A 14,084-nucleotide genomic window follows, 5' to 3' on the forward strand; every position below is an offset into this window, starting at 1 on the left:
AGTTTATGGGGTTTCTTAATTATTAATGATCTCTGTCTTTTTTTTTCACAAAACATGTACAACACAGCCAATGATACACAATTTATTAAGTCCATAAGACTACTGGAGGCCTTGATGTTGTCCTTAAACGTTTATTATATAAAGAAAGCTTTTCTAACATATTAAAGACTAACATATAAGTCACAGCTAGATTACATGATTTCTCTTGGCAATCATTAGGATTTCGTGAAAGGTTTGACAGAAAATTGATCATATTAGTAATTAGAGAAAAAAACTACCCCAAGTTTTGATCATTCCAACTGTCAATCTCACACTATAGAGACATTGCTTACGGAGTTCTCTAATGTAACCTACTTGTAACCTACATTGTCTGTGTTGTGTTGGACCCTTATTTATTTTATCTTTACCTGTAATCAGTTGTAGGCCTTGAATTATTTTGACTGTCGCAATTAACTTTATACAGCCATTCATAGTGTTTAACAGTTGTAGAATTAGCCCCAGAACAAGTTTCATAGCTGTCAAAGAGTGGTGTGTTGGCTTAGCACAGAAGTATGCAAGGTCGCTGACGCCACGCCTCCGAAGTTTTTCCCTTCAGTGAGACGTTTAGGACAAGAAATTCAGCGGCTGGCTGTCATCTGCTGCTTTTGTTTCATTAGAGTGAACTCCCCTTAACCAAGGCTGAGTGGTGCTACTTCCACGCTTTTTACCTTAACGACATACACTTACATACGCACCTACATTTCATTCCTGACACACGGAGTTAAATCGATATATAATCAACATTTTTATCAGAGCGAGGTGCTGTGATCGTCATGCAGTTTTAGCGTCAGTTTCCAACAACTTGTACATTGTACATTTTTTTATTGTGGTCGGAGAATATATATATGCCAAACGGGATGGGGTTTTTATTTATTTTTTTTTGGGGGGGAAAAAAGGTAAATTAAATGGCAATTAAAAAGGGGTTGGAACTACACAACACTTAAGTGACCTTCACCCCTACGGCGTGGAAGTTGGATAGTAATAAATCATGGAAACGGTGTACACATTAAAATAATATTGGCATCAGAAGATATAAAATTATCAGATTTATTATTCAGACTAAGTCTAAATTTGAATTGAAAAAAAGAAAGCTGATTGTGCTTCACTACCATAGGCCTCCATGGAGGAAAACGTTACTGATCGAATGCGATCAATGTAAATGTATTGTAGTAATGTTTCTCCCTCCTTTATTCACGCTGTTCTATTTGGAAACGAATTTTGGTAAGTACAATCGACAATTTGTTTTATTTTCTACGGTTGATTAAGTATGAGAAATGCTGTTAGTTAGAAGATTCGGCTGTCTAGTGAAATTTAAAGTGATCGAATGGATCCCGTAAACATCAAAGCTCAGACATGTACAATTCTTACGAATACATGGAGTACTATATCCCGATAATCTGTGCTCACAAACATGACAACATTCACACAAGCATTTTGTTATGTAGTAACTCAATGTAGTCACTTTATAAAAGATAAGGTGAACAATTCTAACTGCAATGTGTTTGAAAGTAATTTACTTCTAAAAAATGTATAAAGTTTTGTTTTTGCAGTAGAGAATTTAATATAATATTGTTCGACTATTTTAAATAAAAGTGGAGAAAACATCACGTTTTAGTGTGATCTGTGAAAATAACAGATAGCAGTGGTGTAGCCATAGAAAATAAACGAAATGCTCAGGAAGTTTTACTGATGTCCGCTCTAGTCGCTAGTTGGACGGCGTAACGGCTTCCATGAAATTATCAATTTGCTAACCCAGCTACTGCCTAACGTCTAGCACGTGACTACAACTCCGCGTGACGTCATGTCGTCTGTTAGGCTCGAGCTCTTGCCATCAGGCGCCGTCTTGCATGACTGGATCGAGTAGTGGTCGACACGAGGTACCTGCCAACATAACATGAATACTTGTACACAACAGAAAGAATACATTGTATAGCAGACAGGGAAAACATTTGAGTTCTGATTTATTCAGTCTTTAGTTTCGCGTTCTCGACTTCAGTGCTAAAGGTCAGCAAAGCTTGCTCGGCTAGAGGTACTCAACACCTTCTGTGTCCACCCAGACTGGTCCCTGATACATCAGACAAGGTATGAGGCTCGCGTCCTTAATGTTGTGCCTACAAGGAACAAATTTTATTTTAGTAGGGCCTTAGGTGGCGCAATGACTTAGGTGGATCTCACTACTTTAGCGAGACTCGGAGATCGTGTTTTTGCATGTCCGCTCCGACATACCCCTTTGTGAGAGTTGACAGGACTGACCGTCGGTAGTTTCCTACACCATTGGTGTGTTGTATGCATGTGTGCTTGTCTAGGAAAAGATCAGTGTCACCACCCTAAGCAAGCCTCGTGAACTGTATTGTAAAGCGCATTCAGTATTTACATGAAATCAAGCTATACATAAAGATACTGGATTCTTATTCGTGTTATTGTGGTCTTGAAAGTCATCAAGAAAACGTTACTTTTTCATCTGTGTGACTGTTACTTGGTATTATGCTGGTGGAGAACAATATTATGCTTTTTTTCATCTTATGTTTATGAAGGACTGAATTATAAATTGTTTGGTGTTTGCAAACTAGTGATGGGTAACATTCCACTTGTTTCATGCGTTCATATTTGAGAACTTTGGCTTTTTTAATTAACCTTTCCAAAGACATAAATTATCGAATATACTAAAGAAAGAACAGATGATTTAAGATGCAGACTTTACTCAAGCAATTATTGCGTTCACCTACCCTCATACACAAGTTCCTCCATGTTAACATGATCAAAGCAGCCCAGCTGGTCTATGGCGGATTTCAGCTGCTGCCTTACTTCCGGGCTGGGGTTCGGCTCACGGGAAAGCAATACCAAGTTGAATTCCGATGTCGAACACGATCCGTCCGGTCCCTCATCATGGCAGAAAAAATGGATCACTGAGACGTTTTGCTGGAAGTAGAGCAGCTGCCACGAACCTGGGGACAAGTTAGGAGGTAACATTGCACTTCTGACACTCTCAGTCTACAATACAGCTACTTTGGTATCACTAAAGGCGGTGTATACCAGCACCGACGCAGTATGCGGAGTAGCTACACCGACACCAGATGGTGCACTACCGGCTGATAACTGTTAGGACTCGTAATATTATATTAAAGATCTAGCACGGAGCGAAGAGTTAAATACATAAAATAAGCTTAATACATTTACTTTGGAGTTCAGATATCAAAAAGTCAAAGTCTTGGTCTTCATTAACTTTTCGTATTCAATGTCGTGATTTAGATTTTACTAAGGTAGTAGCAGCTGCAGCGTCAACCAAGTGGGGATGTGGGAAAACTACTCACCCCACAGCCAGTTGCCATGAGACTCTATCCTCGTAAGCCATCGACCATTTGGATTTTTAAGGCAGCGGGGTCTTGTTATCATTTTCAATGGTCCTACACACCAGTTGTCGCCCCTGGAAAGAAAAACACACCCACGTACACGCTGAAATCTGCGATTGACCTGGCGGGCTTTATCAAATAATCCCCATCCTGGTTCAAAGTAATCAGGTGCTGAACTGGTTTGAAGTACGCCTACCTTAGCTCAACACAGATGCTAGTACAGTGGCGATGGTGGCAACATTGAGAGGGTACATGAGCCATACCGAGGGGAACGTCTAGTTGGATTTATTAAAGATTAAAATATCTCTTGGTGCCTTTGAGACTTGCACTCTTAAAGCTAGCTACGTCTGACAAACATCAATAACTGTAAAAAAAAACAAAAAACACACACAGGTGCACTCACACACGCACATTCAAGCGAGAGAGAAAATGAGAAACCTTTGTGCATAATCCACAAGACAAATAACGGTCAGCTACTTTTGGTCACATTTGCACACATAAACTCAAACGTGCGCACACATAAGCGCGCGCATATACCAAAGTAAAAAATGGTATGTACATGCATTATAAAGAATTTGACGTAGACCCACATTTCAATAGCCGAAAATGAAGACAGACGCTGTCCTGGAAGTGGTTTGTAGAATACAAAATTCTTGTTCACTGAGAACTGGGGTAATACATTGTGACCAATCTCGTACCACAGTCCAGATAGCTACAACAGTACAGAAACGTACAATGCGTGGTTTATATATGCAGTATACTCTTGTAATTATATTCGGACATATCTAGTTAGTTGAGTATATGAATTGTGCTTGCTAATTGCATGGCCCATATAAAATTCTTACCATTATAGTTTTGTTCTACTCATTGCTACTTCATTACTCGTCTTTCTTTGCAAAGTCAGTATATTGTTTTTTCTTGCTACTTGGTTCGTCTTTGCGTTTTCTATATTTTTCTTTCAATCGTCATCAGTATTGTCTAACATTTAATCGCTTATATGTGATTTGCTCTTCCGTCCCTCGTATGCTGTCCATGTCTCGTTCTTGTTCATAAGCGCTACGAACATGCTTCTTAAGAGTGTGGATTTGCGCTTTACAAATATTGACTTTTATATTATTATTATTATTATTATTATTATTATTATTATTATTATTATTATTATTATTATTAAAAAAACAAATATTTGCCACTGTTACATTTCAATGTGTGCAGCAATGAAACTCTTTATCTGCATATCTGGTTTATATTCCATATAGAATTACTCAGTGTCTCTAAAGACTTTTGTGGTCTGCTTAATGTCCACAAGGACGTCCCTAGCTTGTCGCGTGTCTTTAAAGGCACATGTCTTTTAATGGCTTACCTGGTCAGGATGAAAGGAGTGCGCCGGTAGCAAGTTCACCGCGCAAGGTGAGAGGGGCACAGGGTCACTTAGCTCTGATGGTCTCCTGCCACAAGCATCTGCACAGACATGTGTGTGTGTAGGTGGGTGATGTCGGGGTTGGGGGATTAAACAATCACATACGATGTAGCAACCAACGTAAAAAAATAAAAACGTTAAATTATTGGTGCTGCGAGTACACGATAATCAGTGATAATCAGCACAACAACCATGAGGGTAACTATAATTAACAGCGTAACTGTGCAACAAATGCAGGATAACTGTGTCAGAAAAACAACCACAGGATAACTGATGTTATAAGCGTAACAAGTAAACATGTAAGTGTAATTTCTGTAACAAGTGTCGGCATAAGAGAGAATCTAATCTGTGTAGGGTAACAAATATATAATTATTAGTATCACAAAAAGAGAAAAGTTGTGTAATTATTAAAATGTGTGACTTCTAAGAGTACCGAGTTACCTAACGTTGATAACCGTGTGCCTCACGCGCCTAGCAGGTATACTTGACCTACCTGATGCAGACACTGTTTGCATGTTGTTTCCAAACAGACAGACAGACGGCAGTGACGTCAGAAGACGATTGATGTTTTCGGGGGGAGGTCTTCTTGAACGACTCAGCACATCCACCCTTACACCATCAGGCATGCAGGTTCCATCTTCAGCTTCTTTTGTACACCAGTACAGCAGCATCAAGGAGTTTTCATACCGCAGAACTTTCATCGAACCTGCAACATGCAGGAATTATTCATTCAAAAGGTGTTCGTAAAGTCCAAGAAAAGGAATTCTACAATGTGATAAAAAAAGTAGGGACTGCGGCCGACACAAGGAACAGCTCAGACATTAAAGTCAGGTTGAAGAAGTGTTATTCCTCCCTTATTCATGAACACACCAATTCCTTCACTTTATTGTCAACTAAAGAGCAGTGAAATTTTTTAAGGATAAGCCGCTGTCGAAGAGCCTTACTCCATCGTAACATGTAGGTTGACCCCATAGTACTGATGAAATCTCCAGTGTTGCTGTCCTTGCAAGCTTCTTTGATATAAACAGATTTCTCTACAGCGCACATTTTGTTCCTGGAAAAAATTAGAAGACTGGTCATTCTCTTTTTTACTCTTTATTTTAATGACAGATAATGTGAAGTACTGACAGGTTAGAGAAAATACTGACAGCAGGTATTGACACTGGCAGAAGGTACTTTTCAATGACATGAGATACTCACTGAATGGTCCAGCGCCGCATCGTAAGGGTGTCGGCGTTGTTGCGGTTGATCGACACAACAAAACTGCGGGGCTGCTCTCCCGTGGTGTAATCTAGGGTGCGCACCCCGTACCACACACCCGTGAGCTGCGACAAGACACGACCGTGTGTTCTGACCTCTCAAATCAGTCAGCTTTGTCTCTTCATCCTACAAGCTGCGCTTACAGGGACGACACCTTTATGTCCTTCTAACTACACCAATACTTAGTCTGCTGTCGTCACAATTAACTACTTACGTTAAAAGAATGTACTTAACAAAGTTTACTTTTTTACTCTGAGGCAACTAACAGAGCATAAAGTACTATCAAAAGCCTTAACGTCCTTCAATTCTCCTATTCATCAATGTTACCAATTTTCTAAAGCGGGTTAAGTTCTCTTTCGGAGGAATGATAATTTCCAGAAATCAGAAATGCATGATCATAATTTCGTTTTCAACAACCACACCTTCTGGTCGTCCAAGTTCTCTACTACACTGACGTTGCTCAGGGGGCATGAGGATGTGTCTGGAAGATCTGGAAATAGAAATAACATCAAAGGTAGAGTGTGTCAGACAGAAAGAACTTCCGAAATTGGCATAATGAAAAAGGAAGAAGCACTTTCTTATGAAGTAGAGATTAGAACACCAGTAATCTCAATTTTGCACACGTTGCAGAAGTGGTAATTGTTTAAAGACCTAATGACTTCTCTCTAAACTTCCCCTCTATTTACTGTCCTACGACATCTCGCGCAGAGGGCAAAGTTTATGTCGATGCTTAAGTCGCCATCACAGAAGAGACTACGAGGTGTAAGCAGATAAACACCATCTTTGCTTAGTACGGGAGAAAAAAGCCCGTCACGAATTAAAAAAAAAAACAAAACAATATGTGTAGACACTTACCACCTTTCCGCATTCCTCCCAGCGGCTCAGGTAAACAGTTGGCTGCCAACAGAGAAGACATCAGAGGGCATTAACATGAGGCTTGCAAGAGTTGAATGAAGTGTAATCAGCCACACATAATGTTGTTGGCTTCTTTGAGTAATGGAGAGCTTTAAGGTTGACGCACGACGCACAGAGAATACGAGATATTTTCTTGTAAATTTTCAGACGACCCAACTATTAGAATCTCAGGCAACTCTTTAATGTCGTCCTGCCCACCATAAGCCCTACTGAAGCCAGCTGCATACAATTTAAGTTGTGGATCCAGAGCCTAATGTCGAATGGTTCTGCGAAACAATGGTTCCGAATGGTGCACATAATACATAACCTAAATGTCTGTCCTTTTCTTTAGTTTAGCTTTGGCAGGAGAGCAGAGCCAACATGAGATTAAGCTGTGCACCGCGCCAAAGAGCATAAGTCAAGTCACCTTCAAGAGAGAAGATGTAGAAAAGGGAGTTGTTAACCGCAGCCGAAGATAAAAAAACAAAAAAAAAAAAACAAACAAACAAACAAAAAAACAAAAAACAAAAGAACAACCCTCCCCCCCAAAAAAAAAACAAGGCTTCTATTATAAGCTAAAAAAGCAAAAATCTGACACCAAACGCGAGCGTCAAATCATCTGCGTCAGCTCGTCCCACAGAATGTGAGCCCATGAGTCTGTTCATTCTGCGCCGAAAGCCGGGATGTGACTAATAGGTTTTGCAGCACAGCATGCAGTAGCTGGTAAAAATTAGCAGAGGATTGGCAAGGAGACAGATTCAACAAATTCTCTATCTCTTTGTATCAGAAGAAAAAAAAAAACCCAAACAGCCGAGACGAACAGCTGGGGGAGTGGCTGGGGGAGATTGGTGTTTTACGCCGTGTCAGCAACTAAGGCTATATTACGGCAAGCAGCTAGCCCTGTAAACAGATGTCACGTGCAGAGAAAGATCAGCTTGACCGAGACGAGAAATGAACTCAGGGCAGCCAACCTTCACTGTATTGGTGACAGGCGCTAACAGCGCTAACCGTTGCGCCACCGGACCGCTGAGACGAACAGCTGACAAGCACAAGATGCCAAGCTGTAAGCAGGGAAAAAAGTGCGTATAGAAGACTGCCCAGCTCTTACTTGCAGAACGTTCTAATGTTGGTCGAAGGTGGATGTACTGGCTTCAGCACAACGTTTTCTAGTGGTCTACTGTGCACCCGGCTACAGCAGAGCCTCTGGCTGCCAAAGCCGCTAAACCTACTGTTCAGTGTCAGTAATTTTAAGGCTAAAGGTCTGGTGTAGCCTTTAAGCCCCTGCTAGATTGGTAGTCTGGTAAAGTCCAAAAAAAACCATAGTTCAAATAAATTCATCCTTCGGTAACGAGAAGATCAAGCTGACTCTAAAAATATGGATGTATAAAATAACTAAACAAACAAATAAAAAAAAAAAACAGCAATTATTTAATGACACAGTATACTTCGTTAATAAGTAAACCATTCAGGTATAGGTTGTAGGTAAGGTATACTAGACACTTGCATGACGTCATCAAATAAATTTAAGACAAATTATGCATTAGTCGTTTTTGCTTCATTCTATATTTCCGTTCTCCTGCCACGAACCAACAGCAACAGCAAACTAGGGAGAAAGGAACCAATGAATAAAGTTACAAGCAAACTACAAAAGGGAAACTATACCACTTCTACCTATGTCTTTGGTAAGCTGCAGGTCTTCACGCGAGAGACACACTGACGACATGAGAGCCTCCAGTTTCTCCTCCATGGCAGGGGTCAGCACGCGACTTCGCCCAAGGAGGGTGACCTCCGTCTTGTCCCGGGGGCACGTGCCGTTCTCCCTCTCGGCGTAGCAGGCCAGGTGCATCAGGTAGTTGTCGTCAAAGTACAGGACAGAAAATGTAACTGGACATAAACATGGGAGGGTCTGATTACAGCACGTCTGCGTCAATGGCGAGTAGGTTCGAAGTTCACGCACTTTGGCGAGACTTGAACGTAACGTTTGACTGCAACACGTAAAACTAATATAACACTTTATTTATGCCAGAGAGAGATTTGGGGGCAGCTCTCTATGAAAGCACAAAACAATTTTAAGAAATATTCATATCCACCAAACAAACTCTTACACTTAATGGTTCAGACAGCTGCATTCATTCGCACTCACTAACATTTAGAAGTCGCACGTCTGAAACAACGAAGGGTAGCCTCAGACTATTGGTTCTGCATGCAGGTACACAAAATCGGTGGCTCGATGAAAGGTGACAAAAAATTCTCCTGACAGGACATGCCTGTCATCACGAAGGGTTGCTTACTCTTTCTTTTACTTTCTTTCCTTCCTGTTATGCAGAGTCTGAAAAGCACCTGGCAGGTCCCAATAACTTCGGAGCAGATGGATACAACCTTCAATAATTGCTTTTGTCTGTCACTAATAAACTGTTTTAAAAGGTATAAACTAGAAGGAGAGCACGCTTTGTAGTGCGATATGTAAAAGAACTGAATTAATTTATGTCAGAAAAAGACTTCAGCCTCCGTATAAGAGGGGAAGTTAAGCCTTCTTCAGAGCAGCTTGAGTATTAGGATACCTGTGAAGTCGCTGCCTCACCAAAACGTGAATAATCCATGACATGTATACCATCTTCTAAGGCCCTAAATATCGTTGGATGAGGCTGCGTAGACTAAGATCATACATTAGGAAATATTGTGAGGCCCTTAATTGCGTTGACTGACTAAACTTTATAGTCACTTACTCCAAGGGAAAATATTGAGAGGTCCTAGAATGCGTCCCGTGATAACAGCTTCTGGTCCATTAACCGACTTTTTCTTGGTTTGACTCCGTACAGGCTTTTGACACTGGTTGTCCCTGTCACAAAGGTTTATGTTATGACTATTGCATGTTTTTGAAGTATGTCATTGTGACAATAAATATTCTTGATGTCACTCTAGCGACGACTAGTCGTGTTATCTTCAGTTATTCAGAAACAATGGAGGCTATTTTCACGCAAGGTGACAAAGAAAAGCAGTGTTACATCAGATGATCCAGAGATAATCTTTCTCTTATAGATGTTACTGTGAAGACGGATTGGTTCTACTCTTTTATGAAAAATACAATTTACTGGAACTTACATTGTGCCAGCAGTGACCCCTTCCAGACGTTGGTATAGACGGTCAAACGTATAGAAACTGGTGGTAGATTCCAAGTTGCTAAAGATGAATCTTGTTCGAGCCACTTCGTGCCACAATCCACTCATCTGCAATATATAAATAGTTTAACTAGACCTACAATAAAAGGCACACAAGTCCAATGACAGTAGGAAATGTGGAAGGCACAGTGGAAACTCCTCCTTTAGACTTGTATACCTCCCGTGAGAAATCACACATCCGTATAATAGGCAGGCAGAGGGAAGTCTTCAGCCCTCTGCGAGCTGGGTACACAACCGCCACCAAAGTATATGGTCTATTGTGCTGTGGTCCCCCAAAGTACTGTGCTGCTCATTCAATTTATTTATTCTTTCGTTAAGTAGAGAATTGCAAATTTTACTACAGATGCCACCCGGCGTCAGGCCTTCATTTCACACGCAATCCCTGTAGGCCACATACATGTATATATATATTGTGATATCAGTATGCTGTTGTCATTACTTTTGTAGGTGTACAAACAAATGATTTTCTGGGGGCGGAGAGGGATCTCCAGTCACTTGTAAGGCCTGTACATGGGTTAGCATACCTGCACTATAGTGAAGCGACTGTCAAGAGAAATGTCTTCCATGTTGCAGGTCAGCTGTATTTCCTCTGCTGAATCTTCTGTAGAGAAACGTTGTATGAAACGACCTTACTGATGACTAAGTATCAAAAACAAAGTACTACTACTAGTTATCTGATAATGATTGGCGATTGATGGACGATCGATTGATGATGGATGATTGCATGATTGACAGATGATTGCATGATAATGGATGATTGATGGATTATTGAATGATTGCTGGATGACGGTGCATAATTGAACGATGATGGATGGTATTGGTTGATGATGGATGGATAGTTGAGTGGATGGGTGGGCGGATGGATGAGGGATGATGATGATGATAATTCGGCTTCATTTTGTAGTAATTCATAGAAAGAAACTATTAACACCTTATATGACGAAGAATGAATGGTGTCGCGTAAGTGTTCATGTGATTTTGCACGCATCTATTTTTTTTACCTGGATAAACACATATCGTACGTTTATGTGTTATAGTTTCTTTTTATGAAGATTTCCCAAAAATGACTTTGAACACCACAGGTGAAAAAGCAAGCTTTTCTTTGTTTATTTATTTTCTGACTTTCACGTATTTACAGATTTCAAGGATTTACATCCGCTTTACCACGTCTGTGGATCTGAAAAGATTAGTGTTGGAAAGAACATATTTACCTGTGTTCATTTTTGTGGCATCACCTACAGTTGTAGGAATCTTGCAAAGACCTGAAAAGTACCGAACTCTTGAGCCATTTCTGTAATTATAAGCTGTTACGAAAGTATGTTCAGGCCAGTGAACAATAATTACATAGAAAAACAAGCAGCTTGCTGTTTTCCAATTTGCTAACGTCATGTATGTATTCACTTCTTCGAAGCTTATACAGCTGGCGTGAGTGTGCGGATTCGTGTGTGAGTGTAGGTGATTGAGCGAGCAGGTGTGTGTGCGTGCGTGTGTGTGTGTGCGTGTGTGAGTGTGCGTGCGGGTGTGTGAGCGCTGAGAAATGGTTTTAGATATGTTTCATTATTTACGCGACCTTTGGACCTTGTGCATTTACTTAGCTACCACCATCTATTCACTGGCATGCTGGAAACAATACGAGAAAAGGTCACGTGATCCGAGTAAGCCAAAGTCAAAATTTGCAGAATGGGATAATTTTCCTACCGACAATTACTTCCAGATACGAATTTTCTCAAAAGCAATTTCAATAGCAATGGCTAACATTTCCTCATGACAACCATTCAAGAGGAGCCAGTTGCACCATAATGATACTTTCATCGTCATGACAACTTCATCACGAGTACAAACGTAACATTAATGAATCAAAAATAAGTAATACAATGTACGTGAGAAAACATTTCTCTTACTTGTAGTTACCACCTCTACTTCGCTCTTTTGTACACAAACGTTAGGTAACATCGCTGAAAGTGTGGCCAGCGTGTCATCCGTCGTCAAAGGTGTACGAGACAGGTACTCCACGTGTAATGACGAGCGGACACACACTTCTTGTACTACCTGTTCGCAGATGTACAATAAAGCTGCGTTGTCATAGTCTGTCCAGATCACCTGCATGGTCACTGCAAAACAAATGTGTCAACTTGTAATCTTTCCCTCTCGTCCCTCATGCTACTACTCTTACTAATATTAATAGCAATATTTATGTAGCGCATTTCCCCACACGGAGACGAACTCAATGCACTGTACGAGATACCAAGGGCAGTAGGTAGCGAGGAAGAGGGCAACACAACCAGCCAAACATACAAACACATATGCACAATGAAGACTGAAAAATGAACACCAGAGAAGATGGAGACAGCAACAGTGAGCGGATACTGACAACATTGAAAGATGCATAGACAACAGCAACAAATATTTTGTTATAAGAAGGAACTTCGGTTGTTGTTGTTGTTAATGTCTTAGGAATATAACAGTAGGTATGCTCAATACAGGCGTGTTACCTGGATGTCCGTAAAACAAGAGAAAACAACAACAACAACAACAACAACAACAACAAACAACAACAACAATACCGTGAAGAAAGGAAGACGCATAGTCTACAGCCCAAAAGAGAACACACGTTTAGTTAGATGAAACACAAGCGACTGCTGTTGTCGATATCGAAGGAATATAATATTAGTTATTACGTTCTCCAAAATAAGTGAATGGTCACCAGCGTCTCGGGGCGAGGTGGCGCCTGCGACAAGTCGCGTAACGTCGGCCAAAGCGTACAGCCACCGATCCTGTCTTCTTCGTTTCATGCTGAAAAAAATTACAAAGACCAGATAGCCGCAAGACGTCATCACTTTATAAAGACAATTGCCAAACAAGAAACTTATATATATCCACAACCTCCTTGGCACTAACGACGGAATAAACCATAAATAATCAAATAAATTACAACCCACAACAAGAATAAGTTAATCACCGCCAGAGAGAAGATGATCGAAAAGTAAATAAAAGAAGCTAAGAGCGAACAAAATAAAACAGACTCCATAGCCGAGGCAATCGGGGCAGGCAATCCTGTCAACAATCACATACCACGCAAGCCTAGCTGCAAGAATTACAAGCAGAAAGAAAATGCCTCTGAGCAAACACATAAAGCTCAGCTTGATATCGCAATTTTAAGACTTAGCGTTCGCCTAATGCACAGGACAGACGCCGACAAACTGCCATACTGAATGTCTGTTATGTACCATCTTTATATTTAGCCACTGGGACGGAAAGAATCAGGAGAAAGAATTGCAGATTGCTGCTTTCCACTGGCTCCTCTCCAATATGCCTGGAGAACAATTCACGTTGCATGCTGTCATCTCTACATCTTATATGCCCACTCACTACGATTTCAGTGCCCTGCTGTGAGGGTCTATCCGAAACCGTCCATCGTCGCGTCGCATGACAAACCAACCTCCTTCTCCACGAGACTCCCATGTCGTTGCGTTGCCCCACCTAACACCTCTTGTCTGACCCCCACCGTGTGCACCCACATGGGCCGCGAACGCAACCTCGCAAAACATACTCCTGACCTTGCCTCTCCTTTACTAAAACCAAACTGTGACACACAACCCTAGTCTCCTGCCCGCGTCTTTCACCCCCTCTCCATACCAATCATTGTCACACCACACCAGTCGGGAAAAAAACAACAGTTACTACGGACACCCACTTACTTCCTTACGATACGATACACAGCTTACAACAGGTCGTGATTGGATTCTGCACGTAGCTCCGACTGGGACTGAGAATCTTAGTGCAACCAATGGAACACGCGATGTATCGTCGTCTCAACCTTCCACGATAACGTACAGCTGTAACTCAACTGTAACAACGAGCAGAAACAATCAATATTTATCTTTTACTTGGTGCATTCTAGTTACGATGGACCACATAGCATCATTACTCGTACCGTCAGTTTCA

At 41.0% G+C, this 14,084-nt stretch overlaps 1 protein-coding gene across 4 annotated transcripts in view; it reads right to left on the minus strand.

Annotated features, from left to right (window-relative positions):
* Positions 1–115: 115 nt before the first annotated feature.
* The window catches only part of LOC112575321, a 72,741-nt gene continuing 58,772 nt past the window's right edge, over positions 116–14,084 (minus strand). The window contains exons 45-61 of one of the 4 annotated variants that reach the window (XM_025257087.1): positions 12,818–12,836; positions 12,041–12,250; positions 11,351–11,401; positions 10,664–10,737; positions 10,063–10,187; positions 9,687–9,799; positions 8,623–8,844; positions 6,922–6,963; positions 6,489–6,556; positions 6,007–6,131; positions 5,751–5,860; positions 5,300–5,512; positions 4,750–4,847; positions 3,980–4,101; positions 3,351–3,463; positions 2,766–2,984; positions 116–1,920 (exon numbers count right to left, since the gene is read on the minus strand). In XM_025257087.1, coding sequence (XP_025112872.1) covers positions 1,871–1,920; positions 2,766–2,984; positions 3,351–3,463; positions 3,980–4,101; positions 4,750–4,847; positions 5,300–5,512; positions 5,751–5,860; positions 6,007–6,131; positions 6,489–6,556; positions 6,922–6,963; positions 8,623–8,844; positions 9,687–9,799; positions 10,063–10,187; positions 10,664–10,737; positions 11,351–11,401; positions 12,041–12,250; positions 12,818–12,836 — 1,974 coding nt within the window. In that variant the 3' untranslated portion in view covers positions 116–1,870. Of the gene's footprint in view, positions 1,921–2,765; positions 2,985–3,350; positions 3,464–3,979; positions 4,102–4,749; positions 4,848–5,299; positions 5,513–5,750; positions 5,861–6,006; positions 6,132–6,488; positions 6,557–6,921; positions 6,964–8,622; positions 8,845–9,686; positions 9,800–10,062; positions 10,188–10,663; positions 10,741–11,350; positions 11,402–12,040; positions 12,251–12,817; positions 12,837–14,084 lie in introns of all 4 variants that reach the window. The other 3 variants (XM_025257088.1, XM_025257083.1, XM_025257085.1) reach the window with 3 other exon arrangements.

This window comes from Pomacea canaliculata, linkage group LG11 (genome assembly GCF_003073045.1).
Source record: "Pomacea canaliculata isolate SZHN2017 linkage group LG11, ASM307304v1, whole genome shotgun sequence".
NCBI lineage: Eukaryota > Metazoa > Mollusca > Gastropoda > Architaenioglossa > Ampullariidae > Pomacea > Pomacea canaliculata.